Source organism: Astatotilapia calliptera, chromosome 23, assembly GCF_964374335.1.
Source record: "Astatotilapia calliptera chromosome 23, fAstCal68.1, whole genome shotgun sequence".
Taxonomy (NCBI): domain Eukaryota; kingdom Metazoa; phylum Chordata; class Actinopteri; order Cichliformes; family Cichlidae; genus Astatotilapia; species Astatotilapia calliptera.
Genome location: NC_137443.1, coordinates 34,694,371 through 34,713,014, shown reverse-complemented (window position 1 = coordinate 34,713,014; position 18,644 = coordinate 34,694,371). Strand labels below are relative to the sequence as shown.

The 18,644-nt window shown below is 42.7% G+C and overlaps 1 protein-coding gene across 3 annotated transcripts; it reads right to left on the bottom strand.

Annotated features, from left to right (window-relative positions):
• Positions 1 to 215: 215 nt before the first annotated feature.
• On the bottom strand, positions 216 to 17,426 carry gckr (glucokinase (hexokinase 4) regulator). 3 transcript variants are annotated; one of them, XM_026158115.2, is made up of 19 exons: positions 17,267 to 17,426; positions 13,717 to 13,866; positions 13,564 to 13,632; positions 13,404 to 13,472; positions 13,101 to 13,174; positions 12,920 to 12,986; positions 12,793 to 12,846; positions 12,528 to 12,622; positions 12,323 to 12,428; positions 12,087 to 12,205; positions 6,310 to 6,408; positions 5,916 to 6,013; positions 5,678 to 5,754; positions 3,626 to 3,722; positions 3,444 to 3,553; positions 2,135 to 2,218; positions 1,676 to 1,816; positions 1,256 to 1,390; positions 216 to 454 (listed from the first exon to the last, which is right to left on the bottom strand). In XM_026158115.2, the coding sequence occupies exons 1-19, from the start codon at positions 17,315 to 17,317 to the stop codon at positions 341 to 343; spliced, it is 1,809 nt and encodes a 602-aa protein (XP_026013900.1). In that variant the 5' UTR covers positions 17,318 to 17,426; the 3' UTR covers positions 216 to 340. The 3 variants fall into 3 exon arrangements, with proteins under 3 accessions (XP_026013900.1, XP_026013901.1, XP_080154139.1); XM_026158116.2 differs by having other exon boundaries at positions 1,256 to 1,387; XM_080298013.1 differs by lacking the exons at positions 216 to 454; positions 1,256 to 1,390 and having other exon boundaries at positions 1,682 to 1,871.
• Positions 17,427 to 18,644: the final 1,218 nt, after the last annotated feature.

Sequence of the window (18,644 nt, the reverse complement as noted above, 5' to 3'; positions counted from 1 at the left end):
TCTCAAGATACTCACACATAAACCACGCTAATCCCCTACCTGTGAGTAAGTTGAGCAAAAGAGGGATTGAGATTGACTTACATCACACGGACAGATCCTGCTGAGCCTTTAAATTCCAGAAAACACTTACAGAACATAGAGTGTCAGGCTTTCTAACATAGTTTAGTGAATTTGAGTCAAAAAGGCTAAAACTTTCATTATCTTAGAAAACACACTTTTTTTAATTTACTTATTTTATTTCAATCACATTAAATTAAAACAGAAGTATGTTCATTTAAGAGTGAGATAAAAGTGCTCAAATTTGTGTTTTGTATGTAAGATTTTAACTTAACGGCCTCCGTTACCACATCCACTGAGCCACGGCTTCCCTAACAATTGGCTGCTGCTTCAAATGTGACTCCGCCTCCACCAGTGACCAACCGGTAAGTAAAATGACCAAAGCCAGAGGGACCACCTTAAAAAGAGGGAGACAACATGATACAGCCGTTTAGTTCCTCTCTCTTCAGTTATTCAGCTCTTTATGTGATTTCCGTACCAGAAACCAGATTTTTCTTCAACCATGTGGGTCATTCTACATAAAGTAATTTATTCAATTTAATTCACTTTTATTTATATACTGCAAAATCACAACAAAACAACAACAGTGAGACAAACCCCTACTAGCAAGCGCTCAGCGACAGTGGGAAGGAAAAACTCCCTTTTAACAGGAAGAAGCTTCCAGCAGAACCAGACACAGGAAAGGGCGGCAATCAGCTGTGACTGGTTGGGGGTGAGGGGAAGAAGACCAAAGTTAACTTCTAAACATGATTCTTTCTATGTCACAAGCATCTTTGGATCAATGGACAATCTGACGACGAGCAAAATCAAGCAAAGAGATGAGGAGTGCCACAGCAGTTGGCACTTCCCCTCTGAAATGGAGTAAAATGAGTAAAAGTGAATGTGATGTAATCCCAAGAGAAAACTATCACAGCCTGAGACCCTCTTGATTATAAGAACTTTGATAAAAACCTCCAACCTCTTACACAGAACCAATGAACAGCAATATAGTAGTTTTCACAGCTATAGGCTAATGTGTCAAAATAATATTATTTTAAAAAGCGGTTGTTTTTAAATTCTAAAATGTGTTTCAACATATGTTTGTAAAGCTTTTTAAAGCACTTACGTATAACTGAAAGAGGTAATGACAAGAAGAAACCGTTTTTAAAATCGGGTTTCTGGTATGGATCTGTCAGCAACATGCACATCACCTCTTTACCTTGGTGCTGTTTCTGGCAAAGCACGTGTGTGTGGTGATGTCAGAGGATGTCATCTCCAGTGTCAGCATGTCTACTCGGTAGATTGCCTTTAAAAGAGCTTCCTCACATTTTTCCTCTGGACATGTAGAAAGCTTCTGAAAATAGAATGATTAAGCCTTAATTTACCTCTAAGTTCTAGTAAGTTATAGTCTTCTTTGCTGAATGTGCTGCACGTAAACAGAAAGAAAAGTAAGAAGATGGACTTATTTAAAAAAACAAAAACACTTTGCCCTGTGGGTTCCCATCATGTTGTTTATTGGTTACTAAAAAAAAGGGCATAGTGTGAAAATTGTAGTCAGTAATCATGAAAAGGACGGAGCACAAACAGTACACCCTGTAATGCAGTGTTTAAGCTTTGTTAGCGTTTTACATCACAGTACCTGGAGTAAACGCGTGGCCCTGCGGTACAGTTTAGTGTTGGTGACCTGCAGGTCAATCATGTGGTTCTGGTATATCTTCCCCTTTAAGACATGAGCTCCAGTGCTCACAGCGTTCAGCACCAGCTTGGTGGACAGCTCCCGCTGCTCACACAGAAAAGTTATTGATTTTCCTTCCCCTGCATTTATAAAAACCACACTGAGAGGAAACATTAAAGAAAATAACCTGCCATCCAAAATAAGATCTACAGAAGCAAGAAAAATTGAGAATCAATAAAGACTACTTTTTTTGACACTCCCTCCTTACACTGTATTTATCTCTTTATATGGGTGCAAACGTCTCTAAGGAAAGAAGGTGGCAGAAATATAATGGCAGAGGCAGAGCATTTAATATTATATTATTTCTCATGCTTCAGTGAGTTGTTGGGCTAATGTGTGTCAAAGTGTGTGTGTATACTGTACCATATGCTGCAAGGTCCCTGAAACAAGTGCTTCTTGAGGCCAAGTTATCTTTAGTGTAGATAAACACAGTTTTTTGATGTCGTCCTGCAAAGAAAAGATACCCACATTAATACCCAAGTACAGTTGTTATAAAAGGTTGTGAACCTTGATTTTTGTATCAGTTAATGCTAATATGTTATCTGATTTTCATATAAGACACAATTGTAGCCAGACACCATCTGACTACACTATACCCAGACACATTCATGATCACTCATGGTTCAGGCTGGAAGAACTTAGTCAGACGTTTGTATACAATACAAACCCACTAATGTCCCACAGTAAGCTGAACCACGACCAGGCCCTTTTGGTAACCATCAGCTTCTGGCTTAATATTTGATCAGTCTTCCTGGCAGAATTCATAGAGTTCATTTAAATTGGTAGATTTACTACCACAGACCTGACTTTAAACTAATCTTTTTTACACTGGGAAAGAGAAACTACCAGTTGTAGTCCATCCAAAACATTCCCTCAAGGAACTCCTGAGACATTCAAGGTTAAAGTACAGGTTTGAGATCAAAGATGTACTGAAATTTCATCCAGGTGTTCCTCAGATGTTCCCAAATTGGAAATGGAAAGAAAAGAGAACCTGAACACATAATGCCTCTAGCAACAGCTGTCACTGGCACATCCCAAGTTTGCAACAGAGCACTTCGGGATGTTGTTCCGTTGACAGATGAGAAAGAATTTGTTGTGATACCTCAGGGCATGGAAAACCTGTAATTACTGAGGGAACAACTGATTTAACAGTCTATAAACATATTTTAAAGAGGGCTTTGAGTGCAGCAGTACATAACCTGAAACAAAATGGCTAATGAAATGAAATTCATATTTTTAAATGCCAAAATACTGATGAACTGAAATAGTTTTGTAGCTGATGGAGGTTGTTATGCTAAGACCCCCAAGGTCTTACAACATCTTGGCTCATGCTAATGTCAAAGCAATGCAGTTAAACCTTGAACAGGTGTTCATACATGCAGTGCGCACAGCAGTGTGCATGTTTGTAAAATCCATCAGTCAGCACTGTGCGTGAAACACGATTCAAGATTAACGTGTGAACACAGACCTCGCTGTAGGCTGAGTGATTGTCAAGTCACTGCCAAAATGAAAAATACAGCTTATTTTTTAAAATGACACTTAGTTTGGGCTGGACATGTGAATAACAGTGCAGTTTGTGTGTTATTAGTTTAGCTAGATCCTCTCTGTCTCTAATTGTGACTCCATAAAGATCAGACAATAATATTGCAGCTCCAAAACTTCAGACATCTACTTGTTGTAAAGAAGCTGCTGTGTCTCCATCAGCCTGGTGATAAACAGCATGGAGGTTGGGCGTCTTTTCTCTCACTCTGCGGGCCATGTTACCCACTTCAGTGGCGTCATCTGTGGAGAGAGGCTGTCAAAACACTTGCTGCTCTGGAAAAAATCCAAGTTACAAACAAAGCGCCGTCTCACCGGAGTGCGTGTAGATTAGCAGCACAGTGTCCGTATCAGTAAGACACGGCAGGATCAGATGTAGGAAGTCCTCATGTGCTATGGAGAACTTGGGGCCCTACAGGAAAGACATAGCTTCAGAGAAAACTATGGTATAGCCAGGACCACTGAAGAAGAAGAAGACTGGTATTAGCATCTCTCTGCCCTGTCACATGTTTATAATGAAAGCAAAGGGCAGCGTGGCCTCAGCACAGAACAGAACGGCAACGATGACAGAAGATGTGGAGCTGAGCTGGAGGTGGGTTGGAAGGTGGCGTGCAGCAATAACAGCTGTGGAAAGCTGTTCACCGAGGCGTGCCATGGTTCAACTGTTTTGGGGGGGGGTTGTATTCTTAGTCAATATTTGAGTTTCAGTTTTACTGTTTTTACACTTCAGAGAACTTTGGGGTGTTTTGCTTGTAGAGGCTTTGAATCTTTTTTATTTTAGTATGTATTCTAGTTTTTGGTTCTCTGGGTGTTATCCATGTCTGTCACTGTCATGTCTTAGTATTTATTTGTTCAAGGTTAATCTTTATCTATTTAAGTCAGTTCGACTTCCTCCCTTTTCCCTCATTTCCGACTTTCACTCTTCCCTGATAGTTTCCACCCTGTGTCCTGTTGCCCTAATTAGTGTAATAGGACACGCCTCTCTTTGACGGGGTGTCTACTAATAGTATGTTTCCCCTTTTTTTCCATTGTGATATTCTTGTGATTCTTCTGGAAGTTTCTTCCTCTTAAAAGGGACTTTTTCCTTCCCACTGTCGCCAAGTGCTTGTGCAAAGAGGGACATCAGATTGTTGGGTTTTTCTCTGTATTAGTGTAGCGTCTTTACCTTACAATATAAACCGCCTTGAGGTGACTGTTTTTGTGATTTGGCCCTTTAAACTGAAATAAAATAAATTGAATTCAACGTTTGTTCTCTTGGACTGCCTCCTTGCCTCCTGTATCTTGGATTTTGGGTCCTTTAATAAGACTTAATGATTCACACAGTTTGCAAAACTGTAGCAGTATGGCTATATCACATTTTCCAGTTGAATGTGTAGAAGGATGTCAGATGATGCAGGCTAAGTTTGGCTCTGTTCCTTGCATTCAGATTATTTTGCTAATACACATTTATGACTTGGTGGTGATCTGGTCATAAATGTTAGTAGAAAAACATCTGGAGCCATAAGTTCGGTCTTGTAAGATCCTGGGGATCCACTGAGGCTGGGATGCTAGGAAATCAAGTGTAAGTCAGAACTAGTCAGAGACAATAACCCCTTGTACTACCTGCTAGCTAAATTTGTGGCAACAGGCACCTCAGCATGCACTTGCTAGCTGTAATGCTTTATAAATATGTTATTTTTCTCTGTTTTCTACATTAATCTTGCTCATTTTTTTTTTTACATTATTCCGAGGGGGACACAAAGAAGTGGTTGTATTTTAGTCAGCTAATCTGTGTAGAATGAATTCTTTATGTTTCCTAACTGGGGACCTAGATGTGGTTCTCTGTTCAACATTCATATTAGCCCATTCATATAATCCCTACCCTGAAACAGGTGAATGCTGGAGCAAACATGTAATTTTATGTCTAAATGACTGATAGAGTGCCCTGTAAGTCCTACCGACACTGATATGAAAATCTAATTAACACCAACAAGCGGTATAATTAAAAAAAAAAAGATTAAGGAACATTGAGCAGATACAGCAGTGTGTATTTTACTCTAATCCTGCTCTAGTCTCTGCTCTGCAGAGACAGATGTGTCATTGCAAGGTACACAACAAGACCTGGATGTTAATGTTAATTGGATTTTACAGGATTTCAGACATGTTATTACTTTGTGTGGCCTTGTTTCAAACCCACAGACATGTTAGAATAGAAATCTCCATGCTTGCAGTCAGCTGGTAGTGGCAGGATTTCTGTAGAAGAAGAATCTGTGCACTTCACTGTGAATTGATTGAGCATTGTGTGAAATGAAAGATTTGATGCAGTAATTACTTAATCGTTTATCTTTTGTCTAAATAGATGTTATTACATTGTTTTCTTTCACACACCAGTGAAGTTAAGGGACCGTCATTGTTATTCAGCTCTCTGTATCCTCCTCTGATGAAGCCTCGAACGTCTTCATAGTCTGTGCCCCACACACACACACACACACACACACACACACACACACACACACACACACACACACAGTTTCCATCACTAGTTGTGATGCGAAACAAAAAGAAAAGACATTTTCTTTATGGCAGTGTAGTTTGGCTCCTAATGAGGACATCGCACTGCGCTTACCTGCACCAAATGTGGGGCTACACTCACTGGCATCAATGAGGCCCAGCAAAGCCAGCGAACCCCAGCCCAGGTAATACACGTGCCTGCTGCACCGCAAACTGAAACACAGCCAGACGCACATCAGACTGAAACTGCCGACCCGACATGAAAAATGTCACGGGGGGAAGTTCAGAAGCTTTCTCTACTCACAGCAAACAGATTGCCAAAGGAAGCTGTGAGTATGGCAACATGTTAAGTATCTGTAGTCATTTTTGCTTCTATGCTTTTTGTGCTGATTCAGTTGTAACCTGCACTAACTGCTAGAACCAGTGTGCTGCTATAAATCAACATACTTCGTTTTCTTTTTCAGTGAGTTTCGAGGCGTCAGTTAAAGATGTCGGATGAGATGTTCTACCTTTCTCCCGCTGCCTCCACCAGAGTAGTGATGCCATCAGGCTGAGAGTACGTGACAGCCAGAGTTCTCTCATATTCCATCATGTGCTGCAGAACACCACTATTGAACAGACACAAAAACAAAGCACAGAGTGCAGATTTTTGTGTCTATCATCATGCCAAACAGATTCTCTTTTCTGTAATGACCTCTAGAGGTCAGCAAAACCCAATAAAATACGCTGTGGTGTCCTCCAATACACATAACAGCTTTTCTATAGGCTCAAAATGTGGTCATCGTGGCTCAAGAGTTGGGAGTTCGCCTTGTAATCGGAAGGTTGCCGGTTCGAGCCCGGGCTCGGACAGTCTCGGTCGTTGTGTCCTTGGGCAAGACACTTCACCCGTTGCCTACTGGTGGTGGTCAGAGGGCCCGGTGGCGCCAGTGTCCGGCAGCCTCGCCTCTGTCAGTGCGCCCCAGGGTGGCTGTGGCTACAATGTAGCTTACCATCACCAGTGTGTGAATGGGTGGATGACTGGATATGTAAAGTGCTTTGGGGTCCTTAGGGACTAGTAAAAGTGCTATATAAAATACAGGCCATAAATATTTTGTACTTGTAAATCAGGATTTGTATGTGTGCGCGCGTAAAAAAGATTTTTCAAAAAAAGCGCCCCTCCGACAGCCAAACCCATCTGTTCTCTGATTGGATTGTTACATTTGTGATTGACATGACATTGACCAATAAGATGAAAGGAAGAAAAATAGGGTCAAAATTTGTACTTGTAATTTGCAGGGGTTTTTTTAGCTAAGTCCACACACAAATCTTTTTTACGTACACACGAGTTTTTTTACACATACAAATCTTTTTTACACACAAGTTTTACACATACAAATCTTTTTTATACACACACAAATTTTTTTTACACATACAAAACCGATTTACAAGTACAAAATATTTATGACCACATTTTGAGCCCATACTTTTCTGCTTAATCTCAACTTGCTGGTGATGTCAGCTTCAAGGACATTTCAGTAAATTTTCTGTGGGTTATGAGAACATGAGCAGATACTAAATTGATACATGCAACTGACAAGCACACAATGTGAGTTATTGTGAGTAAAGTTGGGTTATTATGGAGACCCAGAAGTAACTGTACATTCTGTCTTTTTATTATTTTCTTAAATACACATGAAACTATTTTGGTTCAGCTGTTCTTGTATAGTCTTCCAATCAGTATCAATCAATCAAAAATGATAAAAACCTATAAAAACCCTGAAAACCATAAATTTCACACCCGAGTCTCGACTCTCACAGCCTGGTATCAGACGGCCCGGTACCAAACGACTCACGGACCAGTCTCTGCCTGGGGGTTGGGGACCGCTACTCTAAGCGACTGGCGTGAATAACGGGCAGAACAATTACATTCTCCTCCACTAGAGGGCAGTACAACTACCTGCTCTAATTGAATGGGTTGCCAACTGCCAGTAAAATAGAAGAAGATGAAGAAGAAATTACATAATAGTGAGACAATGCAGCGCATAATAGCAATAGATAAATATTTGAAAAGAAAAAGTAGCCAGTCTGACCTGGGTCCTGGAGAAAACTCCGACCCAGATGAAGGCCCTAGCATGAGTGCTGATCAGAAGAAAGCAAAAAAGGTATACTGGGGACAAACTGAGCCAATTCCGCTATGCCTGGTGTGAGGGGAAAAATTATCAATATGCTTTTTGTGACATTTTTGTTTGGTGGTGCGGTTCTGAAACGCTGCACTAGATGGACTAGGCCTAGTCCAAAATGTATGCTCACTTAAAGCTTGTGTTATTTATGTGGTCTGTGTATTTGATCGAAATCTATTGTTTCACTTAGTAGAATTTCTTTGCAACACAGGAAACTTCCATAAACATAAACTGTCAAACAAATGACACAGACTGAGGAATTTCTAGCAGATGAGAAACACGGCAGTTCATCCCCCAGGCCTAAGGAAGGCTTTAATATGTAACTGGTAATATATGAACCAGTGGCACCATCATCTAAATCCTTACTTGTAGGCCACTTTGAAGTAGGTATACAGTGGTCCCTCGCTGTAACGCGGTTCACTTTTCGCAGCCTCGCTGTCTCGCAGATTTTTTGGGGGCAATTTTGCATGCTGCTTTTTGGGGTTTTCTGACAGCACGTTGTGTTCTGCGTCCTGATTGGCTGTAGACCATTGTCAATCAGAATCAGAATCAGAATCAGAATACTTTATTGATCCCTGGGGGAAATTATTTTTTGTTACAGTGCTCCATTTTAAACCAACATTAAGACAAGACAGACAATATGCTAACTAAGAATAGTACAATATATACATATATATACATACATACATACATAAGTCACTTATAAATAAATAGTTGGAAAAGAAACATGTGTAGTTGTAGCAGCAAACAGTGTGTTAAGTGGATGCGTTGTACAGGGAGATGGCCACAGGCAGGAATGATTTCCTGTGTCGTTCAGTGGTGCTTTTCGGTAATCTCAGTCTCTCACTGAACGAGCTCCTGTGACTGACCAACATGTCATGGAGTGGGTGGGAGGTGTTATCCAACATTGTCTTTATCTTGGACAGCATCCGCCTCTCCGACACCACCTTGAGGGAGTCCAGCTCCATCCCCACAACATTGCTGGCCTTACGGATCAGTTTATTAAGTCTGTTGGCATCTGCGACCCTCAGCCTGCTCCCCCAGCATGCAACAGCATAGAGGATCGCACTGGCCACCACAGACTCATAGAAAATCCTCAGCATTTTCTGGCAGATGTTGAAGGACCTCAGTCGCCTCAAAAAATAGAGACGACTCTGGCCCTTCCTGTAAAGTGCTGTGGTGTTTTTAGCCCAGTCCAGTTTATTGTCAATGTGTACTCCAAGGTATTTATAGTCCTCCACAATGTCAACACTGACCCCCTGGATTGAAACAGGGGTCAAGTGTTTCCTGGTCTTCCTGAAGTCCACGATCAGTTCCTTGGTCTTTGCCACGTTGAGCTGCAGATGATTCTGCTCACACCACGTGACAAAGGAGTCGACCACAGCCCGGTACTCTGTCTCATCATCCCTGCTGATGCATCCAACCACCGCAGAGTCATCAGAAAACTTCTGAAGATGGCAGGTCTCTGTGCAGTGGCTGAAGTCTGTGGTGTAGAGGGTGAAGAGGAAGGGGGAGAGGACAGTCCCCTGTGGTGCCCCTGTGTTGCTGATCACCTTGTCAGACACACACTGTGGGAGACGTACATATTGTGGTCTTCCTGTCAGGTAATCAACAATCCAGGACACCAGAGAAGCATCCACCTGCATCGCTGCTAACTTATCACCCAGGAGGGTCGGCCTGATGGTGTTGAAAGCACTGGAAAAGTCAAAAAACATGACCCTCACAGTGCTCGCCGGCTGGTCCAGATGGGTGTAGACACGATTGAGCAGGTAGATGATGGCGTCCTCTGTTCCGAGACGAGGCTGATAAGCGAACTGAAGGGGATCCAGATGTGGTCTTACTATGGGTCGCAGCTGGTCCAGGATGAGCCTTTCCAGGGTCTTCATGATGTGGGAGGTCAGTGCCACGGGCCTGTAATCCTGGGGGCCACTGGGACGAGGCGTCTTTGGTACAGGGACGAGGCATGATGTCTTCCACATCACCGGGACCCTCTGCAGACTCAGACTCAGCATAAACAGTTTATGAAAGACTCCACACAGCTGGGGGGCACAGGCCTTGAGGACAAGGGGACTCACTCCGTCTGGTCCAGCAGACTTGCCTGAGTGAAGTCTCCTCATTTGCATCTCAACCTGGTATTGAGTGAAGGTGATGGGTGGGGGAGGGGTGTCAGGAATCTCACAGGAGGCAACATGTGAAGAGAGAGGCTGGCACAGTGGTGTGGCTCTGGATTCCAGGCTGACTACAGGTGAGGTTGTGGGGGTGGGAGCAGACACTGTGGTGTCGAATCTATTGAAAAACAGATTCAACTCGTCGGCTCTATTCTCACCTCCCTCAGCTCCCCTGCTGTTGGTTGGCCTGAATCCAGTGATGGTCTTCAGGCCCCTCCACACCTCTCTCATGCTGTTCTGCTGGAGTTTCCACTCCAGCTTCCTCCTGTAATTGTCCTTAGCCTCTCTGATCTTGTCCTTTAGTAACACCTGGACCTTCCTCACCTCCTCTTTGTTGCCCCCTCTGAAAGCCCTCTTCTTGTTGTTGAGGAGGGCTTTGATGTCCTTAGTCACCCACGGCTTGTTATTTGGGTAACAATGAACAGTCTGAGCTGGAACAATGGAGTCGGTGCAGAAAGTTATGTAGTCTGTGATACACTCAGTAAGCCCATTGATGTCCTCAGCGTGAGGCTCACAGAGTGTTTCCCAGTCGGTCACCTCGAAACAGCCCTGTAGTTCCGCTATTGCCTCCTCTGACCACCTCCTAACAGTCCTGGTGGTCACAGGTTCCCTCCTCACAATTGGCACATAGCGGGGGGTGAGGTGAATCAGGTTATGATCTGACCTACCAAGTGGGGGGAGGGAGGAGGAGCTGTATGCATCCTTGACGTTAGCATACAGTAAGTCTAAAGTTTTCTCTCCCCTGGTGGGACAGTCCACATATTGTTTGAATGTTGGTAGTGTATTGTCCAGTGATACATGGTTGAAGTCACCCGAGATCACAATAAAGGCACTCGGGTGCTGAGTCTGTAGCCGAGCTATGGCAGAGTGGATAGTGTCACATGCAGCTGTGGGGTTAGCAGAGGGGGGAACATAAACAGCCACCAAGATGACGTGAGAGAATTCCCTGGGTAAATAATACGGCCTGAGTCCAACAGCACACAGTTCAGTGTCCGGGCAACAAATCCTTTCTTTGATTGTTATGTTGGCAGGGTTACACCACCGGTTGTTAACTAAAACAGCAAGCCCACCTCCTTTACGCTTACCGCTAGCGATGCTGTCCCTGTCCGCCCGAACAGTGTGGAAGCCTTCCACGGAAGCATTCTCATCGGGAATGACCTGGTGCAGCCATGATTCGGTGAAACACATCAGGCTACACTCTCGGTATTCCCTCTGACTCCGTACCAGTGCTGAGAGCTCGTCGATTTTACTTGCCAACGATCGCACATTTCCCATCACGATAGACGGCAGACACGGTTTAAACCTCCTCCTCGCTTCGAGCCTCCGCTGTCTCACCGTCACCTTTTTTCTTCTCTTCTGTCCTTGACCTCTGCATCCCCGATGTGTTTTCCTCCAAATTTCAGCTGGTACTTCTGCGGGCACTTCTGCGGGCCTGGCCAGCGAGCCAGCCGGCATCAGGGCGATCAGCTGATCTCTGGAGTAAACAGTCCGTGCGTGTAGGAGATGTGCCGCGGTCCCGTTCCATGATAAAAGTAACAGTTCCACGGCCACCAGAAGAACAAAAACTCTCTCAATCCACATGATTGAGTAAGAGATAGAAAACGGAGGAAAATACAAGTCAGAGAAAAAAAGAATACGTAAGAAAAAAGAGCTAAACTAAGAGAAAAGCAGGAGCGACTGTAACAGGCTGCACGCTGGTTGGCGCATGCGCACTGGAGGGAATCAATCAATCTCCTCCGTGCCGTGCTTCCAGTGCAGTACAGAATGTGTTCAGCTTGTCAAATTTACATAAATCATTGGTCACTAGCAGTGTGACTCTGAAGTGCTGCACTGTATGTTTGTAAGTTTTCTGTCCCTTTAGCTAATCTTGTGGCACACTTGCAACAGCAACATGCCAAGAGTTAGCATGTTCATGACATTACATGGCATATGACACATGACATATGTCTTCCAGCTTACTTATGTGTGATAGGTGTGTTGGAGGAAGTGGCAGCATGAGCAGCAGAGAAGGCAACTTCCAGGAGAATCTTAGTTGCACTGCCTCCCTTCATCCTGGAGGACCCACTGATGGCTTCGGGCTGAACAGACACACACAGTCACCAGCCAATCATAAACACACCGCTCACTTACTTTTTTGAATATAAATGCACATCGACCGTAATGTGTAGGGCATCAAGTTCAAAAGGTACAAGTACCCCAACTGCTGGGTTAATGAGGAAGGCCTTCTGGCTTTTTGCAAGTTCTTGCATCCTTTGTACCACACTGTGAAACGTGAAGGTGCAGTCTTGTATGGGCTCATCTCTACATACATAAAGACAGTTTGTTTCAAAGACAAAATGGATATTTATTCACAACTTATCACATATCATACATTCATTGCAAATATTTAAAGTCCTGTACCTGGCCTGATGTGCAGGGTTGAAGCCAACCAGCACAGGTGTGTAGACTTCAGGGTGCTGCAAGCAGAAATCCAGCTGCCCTGCCACAAATGGAGCCTATGGGGGCAGAAATCGCACACACGAGAAGTTAAGAGTTGTGAACGCCAAAACTCAAAAGGTTGATCTCGAGTTACCTGCAGATTGAATTGTTTCTCAGGTATGAGCAAGGTAAACCTTATTTGCTATACACTATTCAAACTCTGACCTCAGAGCTGAGGCTGACTTACAGACAGTCCACAGGAAATGCCAATGAACAAGACTCGCTTCTTTCCCTCACACACCTGCAGAGAACAACATGCTGTGGTCAAAATGCTCTCACAAAACACAAGACACACACTCCAGGATGTCCCAGACCTTCTTCAGACTGAGCACGCCCAGTCTGGGGTCGTCTTCAGGAGCCTCTTGAGAGGAAAGCAGAGCTCTGAGGACATGATACCAGAACATGTATGTGTGCATATGTCAGGTTAATTACAGGATTTTAATCAAGCAAAAAAATTGCTGCTGGTTATATTCTGTTTACACAACCCCAACTCACCTGTCTCCTCCTGCAATGATGTATGAATACACTTCACTTTGGTTCAGCTGACTCAGTGCTTTGTTGAAGCCTGACTAACAACACAAACAGACAATAAACACACAATACAGGAAGCATTTTTTTTCCATGAGCAAGAGAGATCTGATCACATAATTTCATTAAGAGCCATTTTCCTCATATTACTGGCAGGGTCTGTTTCGTTCTGCTCTGGCTCACTGTGCACTTGATTTTCCATTATGAAAGTAACTGATACGCTTTCCAGAAGCCTGAACAGCGCAGAGAGTATTTCAGGACAACTTTTACCGAGATCAGGAAAGCCAGCCGACCAGAAGTGCCACAACCGCTCATCACAACACAGCTCTCCTGAGGATCCTGTTAAAGACACAGAAGGCACAATAGCCTATGCCCGACTGACCGACGCAAATACAGATCCAAATATTGAGGGAGGAGAAAAAAAAGGCACCTTTATTATGACCTCGACCCTTTTAGCAACCTCCATTAAGGTTTTCAACACTTGGTCACTCAAAAGCCTCTGAAATGAGATTTAAAGAAAGAAATTCTCAAAAGGAAATTTTGAGAATACATTTTCCCATCATGAAGGCTAGTACTGATATACCTGGTAGGTCGTTCCTGCCTCTTTCTGGAACATCTGGGAATCACAAACTTGTAACATCTTCACAATGCTATAGGCCGAAGCTCGGTCGATGTCACATGTCAGGGGGTTAGACTTCTCTGAAACAGGAAGTGAAGGCTCATAATCTGCGGACTAAGAAACAACAAATTAGACTGACGACTAACTGACTTCTATCTTTGAAAAGTGAATCCAACATGAAAACAATTGCATCATTTTGAAGGACCATCAAAGCCCGATCGCTGTGACTGACCTCAGGCTTATATAACAATGAGAAAAATGGCCCTCTGCCTTGACCTTCCTGATGAGTTTATGAGTTCAAATCAATCATTTCACCTCATGGTGTATAAAACATGTTCATTTTATACATGCCGGTCAGTCTCAGTGTCACGGTATCCTCATTGACTAAAGACCTGTGATTAATAAGTTGTTAGCAGTTTCACAATCACTTCTGCCTCATGCTGGTCACATCCAGTTTTCAAACAGCAAGATGGCGGCGGTAAAAGTTCTCAGCACTAAGCTTCAAAACAGGACTTTTATAACTGTTATAACTTTAAAAAAGGTGGCCAAGTAGTTAGGTCCATCTTTTATACGGTTTATTACGTACCTAGAATAAATAGATGGCATGAAGCAAACTACGTTTACCTGAGCTAGCATAAAATGAATGAAGCAAGTAAGATCCAGCAGTCAACTACTTTAGCTAGCATAAAGTAGCTAACATGAAGCAAGGATGAGCCAAATGGGGAAAACGTAAGGTTGGTTACCTTAGCTAGAATAAATACTGTACAGCACAGTGTCAGCACCACGGAAATACACGGATACATCCGTAGGCTCGAGACACAATGCATTTTTGGGACTTTCAGGTGTATGGACCAATGTTTTATTTTCTGAACAAACCAGAAATCTTTAATGAGCAGCTAGATTTGTCTCGCATTAACTGGCTGAGTTAATGCCAGTTAATGTGACATCGAAGCAGCTGTAATCCACAGCTGTGTGTGTTCATGGAGCTTGCATTTTCACCTGCTGGACATCACTACACCTGACAAGTTTAACTGTCTTCAGAACACTGCAGAGGCCTTATTGACAGTATTTGGCTCTAAATATCTGTGTGAGCAGATTTTCTCTCACATGAGTCCTCAGGTAGCGGTCTGAATGCTGGACACTCGGAGACCAGAGATCACATAACATGTGTGTCTCTGTATTAACAAACATGCCATATTGGCTTAGTTTATTTTTCTTATCATTGTTGTGAGGAGGCCATAAATAGCATTTGTATTTTCTGTTGTACAGACCCTTTGCTGTTATGGATAAAAAGTCTTTTTTTTGTTTCAAAATAGCTGATAACTATTTGCTGATAGCTGCCAACATCTGCAAACAAATATAATTCGATAAAGTGGTTCTATAGATAGTGTGTAACTGTTCATATAGAGCGTTATTAAATTTATTGCTAATGCAATCATATGGCACACTGACCTCTGAGGAAATTTTAAATGGCACTACCCCTGATATAGCACCTTTCAAGATAAAATCACAAAGTGCTTTACAAGGCAGAAAACAGACATTAAGTCCACAGATCTCAAACTCAAAGGGAGCGAGTTCCAGAGTCTGGGAGCCGCTGATACAAACGCTCTGTCACCTTTTGTTTTTAACCTTGTATGCTGGACAACAAGCAACCCCTGGTCACAAGACCTCAGGGACCTGCTGGGGTGATAAGGAAGAAGAAGATCACTTATGTAAGTTGGAGCTACACCGTGCAGGGCCCTATAGGTCATGATTATGATCTTAAAATGGACCCTGAACTTGACAGGGAGCCAATGCAGCTGAATCAGCAGGAGAGTGGCATGGGAGTATTTGTGATGCTTTATCAGAAGCCTAGCAGCAGCACTTTGAACACCCTGCAGTTGTTCCAGGGAGGCATTGCTTAAGCAAGTAAACAAGGAATTACAATAGTCTAAGCGAGATGAAACAAAAACATGAATAATCATTTCCAATTCGGAACGTGACACAATGGGACTCAGCTTAGCGATATTTCTTAAATGGTAAAAACAAGAGCGAACCAAAGATTTAACGTGTGTGTCCAGCGTCAGAGCTGGATCAAATGTAACACCAAGGTTCCTAATGGAGGATTTAATATAAAAAGCAAAAGGGCCTATATTATTAACCACGTGGGGAACAAATTTCTCAGGAGCAAAGACAATGACTTCCGTTTTATCAGCATTTAGTTGAAGGTAATTACCAGCCATCCACTCTCTAACGGAATCTAAGCAGGACTGCAAGATTTGGAGCTTAGAAACATCAGGTGGCCTAAAAGAGATATATAGCTGAATATCATCTGCATAACAATTATATGAAATATCAGAGAAAGAGCTAAGAAGTTGCAGAAGAGGGAGTAAATACAACAAAAACAATAACGGTCCCAAGACAGAGCCCTGAGGCACCCCATAGGCAAGAGAGCTGACGGAGGATCTGAACTTAGAGGTAGCCACAGAGAAAGATCGATTTGACAAATAGGATTTAAACCATTCCAATGCGGTACCCGATACACCCACCCAGTGGTTTAATCTATCTAACAAAATAAGATGATAAACAGTGTCAAAAGCAGAGGTCAGATCCAGCAACATCAAAACAGTGCACTCTCCAGCATCACAATTCATCAAAATACCATTAGACACTCTAAGAAGTGCAGTTTCGGTAGAGTGAGCCTTACGAAAGCCAGATTGAAATTTATCAAGAATGTTATGTTCATCTAGAACAACTGTGAGTTGCTTGGCCACAACCCTGTTGTCTGATATTGAAATTTGTTTGATGATCTGAACTAAGTGTAACAAATATGGACAAAAAAGAAAAACTTTTTTACAGCACTGCATAAAGAAATGAGATGTGGATCACGATTATAGTTGCCAACTGTCCCGTTTTAGCCGGAACATCCCGTATAATGAGCAAAATATAATATATTGACCTTACGAATATTAAATCTGATTTGACTGCAATTGTATCAGGCGAGTGTTTTATAGTGTTTGTGCCCAGTTAGCGACGGTCCCTGACGAACAACATGTATGAGGAGTAATGCGTGATTCGTAAAATTACGACTCCGTTTGGTCTCCGTAGCATAGAAACCTGGCTAATTGATGCCTGTATTTGCAGTATTTGATTTGAATATTTTTTTATTTTTTGCTTGTTTGTGATTTCTGTCATCATTTACTGCATTTTTCTTTATTGATTTAGATGAGTTATTGATTAACCGAATGCCAAAGTTTTACTGTATTTTTACTGTAAGAATATGAACACACAGTGCATATTTACACTATGCCCAGCTGGCTGTGCACGCCAGAGTCTCCATTATTTGATAGTTTAAAAGTTAGCAACCCTAATCAAGACTTTTTCACAATAATGTATCAAACCAAATCCTGTCTGTAGCTATACACAATATTTACCACTATATTTACTGTCAAAAGCGGTGTTAACCTTCTCATCTAACTCTTTGCAGGAAAAGAAATCACTTCCCTAAATAGTCCGCCGATTTCTATAAACTTACTTCCCATTGACGTAAAGTGGAAACACCATAAGTCCAGTCTAATCCTGCCATTGTCCACTTTATCTGGCAAAAATGGTCACTGGTAACGATTTGCAGAGAAAACAGAAACTGCGAGCGAAAGGGGGAAGTGGGCGGGACCCGATTTAACTTTGCTCAACTTCCAGGCAACTGAAAAGTGACAACGAATGAGAATGAAGAATGCCGTTGATTGACACATGACCTGGTAGTAAATATAATAGAGCAGGGGTCACTAACAGGCGGACCGGGGTCCGAGTCCGGACCCAGTCGCCATCCTATATGGACCCGGACCTATAGTTAACAAATTATTAAATTATATTTAATTTTGACGGGGCGATTCAATTTTAAGCGGTAACCTTACATTGTATTAGACCAGGGAACATACAAACCAATTGTGTGCGAGTTAAGCCACCCACGTGACACTACTTAGCCAATCACATCTGCGCATTCAAGGCGATCGCAACTCTGAGTGCAGACACAGACAGACAGAGGAAAGACATGGTGAGAGGTGAATGACAAGCGAGACGATTAACGATACAGTGAGACAAGACGTGAGCGGGAGTCACAAGAGGTAAAACAACTATGGCGCTTTCAAAAAAGAGAAAAGTAGACACCGAAAATAGAACTTTCAAGACTGAATGGACTGACGCATATATGTTCATTCTTCCGGCCGCAAGCAGCAAACCAGTGTGTCTCATATGTTCAGAAACCGTGGCACTGATTAAAAGTGGCAATGTCAAACGCCACTATGAGACAAAGCACAAAGCTTTTGAACAATCATACCCACCCAAGTCTGAACTCAGGTCCCAGAAAATTAGCAGTCTCAGAGCCCAATATGATCAGTCCACAAGGATCTTAACCAATTCTTTCACCGCCCAACAACGTGCTCATGAATGTTCCCTCAGAGTTGCTTGGATTTTAGGTCAACACAAAAAGCCCTTTGCAGGTGTTGTCAAAGAGTGCATGAGTGCAGTAGCAGAAACATTACTTGAGGGTAAACAAAAAGAAGAGCTTCATGACAAAATAAAGCAAATATCTATGTCAGCATCAACAGCCACAAAGAGAAGTGAATTATTAGCTCAGGATGTGCTATCCCAGCTGGAAGAAGCTATTCATAAGACACCATGTGTAGGCTTGGCTGTAGATGAGTCCACTGATGTGTCTAACAATGCTCAGCTGTTAGTTTATGTAAGGTTCTTCAACAATGATAAGAAAGAGTTCTGTGAAGATCTGCTAGGTGTAACTTCCCTTCACAGCACTACAAGAGGAGAGGATATTTACCTGGCCATTAAGGAAATGTTAACAAAGCGAGGAATAGAGCCAAACCAAGTGGTTTCAATAACCACAGATGGAGCCCCTG

Excerpts from the sequence above, each read along its gene's own strand:
- gckr (XM_026158115.2), bottom strand. The coding sequence starts at position 17,317 with ATGGCAGGATTAGACTGGACTTATGGTGTTTCCACTTTACGTCAATGG. Across the intron at positions 3,554-3,625 it reads GCTAATCTACACGCACTCCG|ATGACGCCACTGAAGTGGGT; the intron begins GTGAGACGGCGC and ends CTCTCTCCACAG. Across the intron at positions 1,391-1,675 it reads GGGCCACGCGTTTACTCCAG|AAGCTTTCTACATGTCCAGA; the intron begins GTACTGTGATGT and ends TTCTATTTTCAG.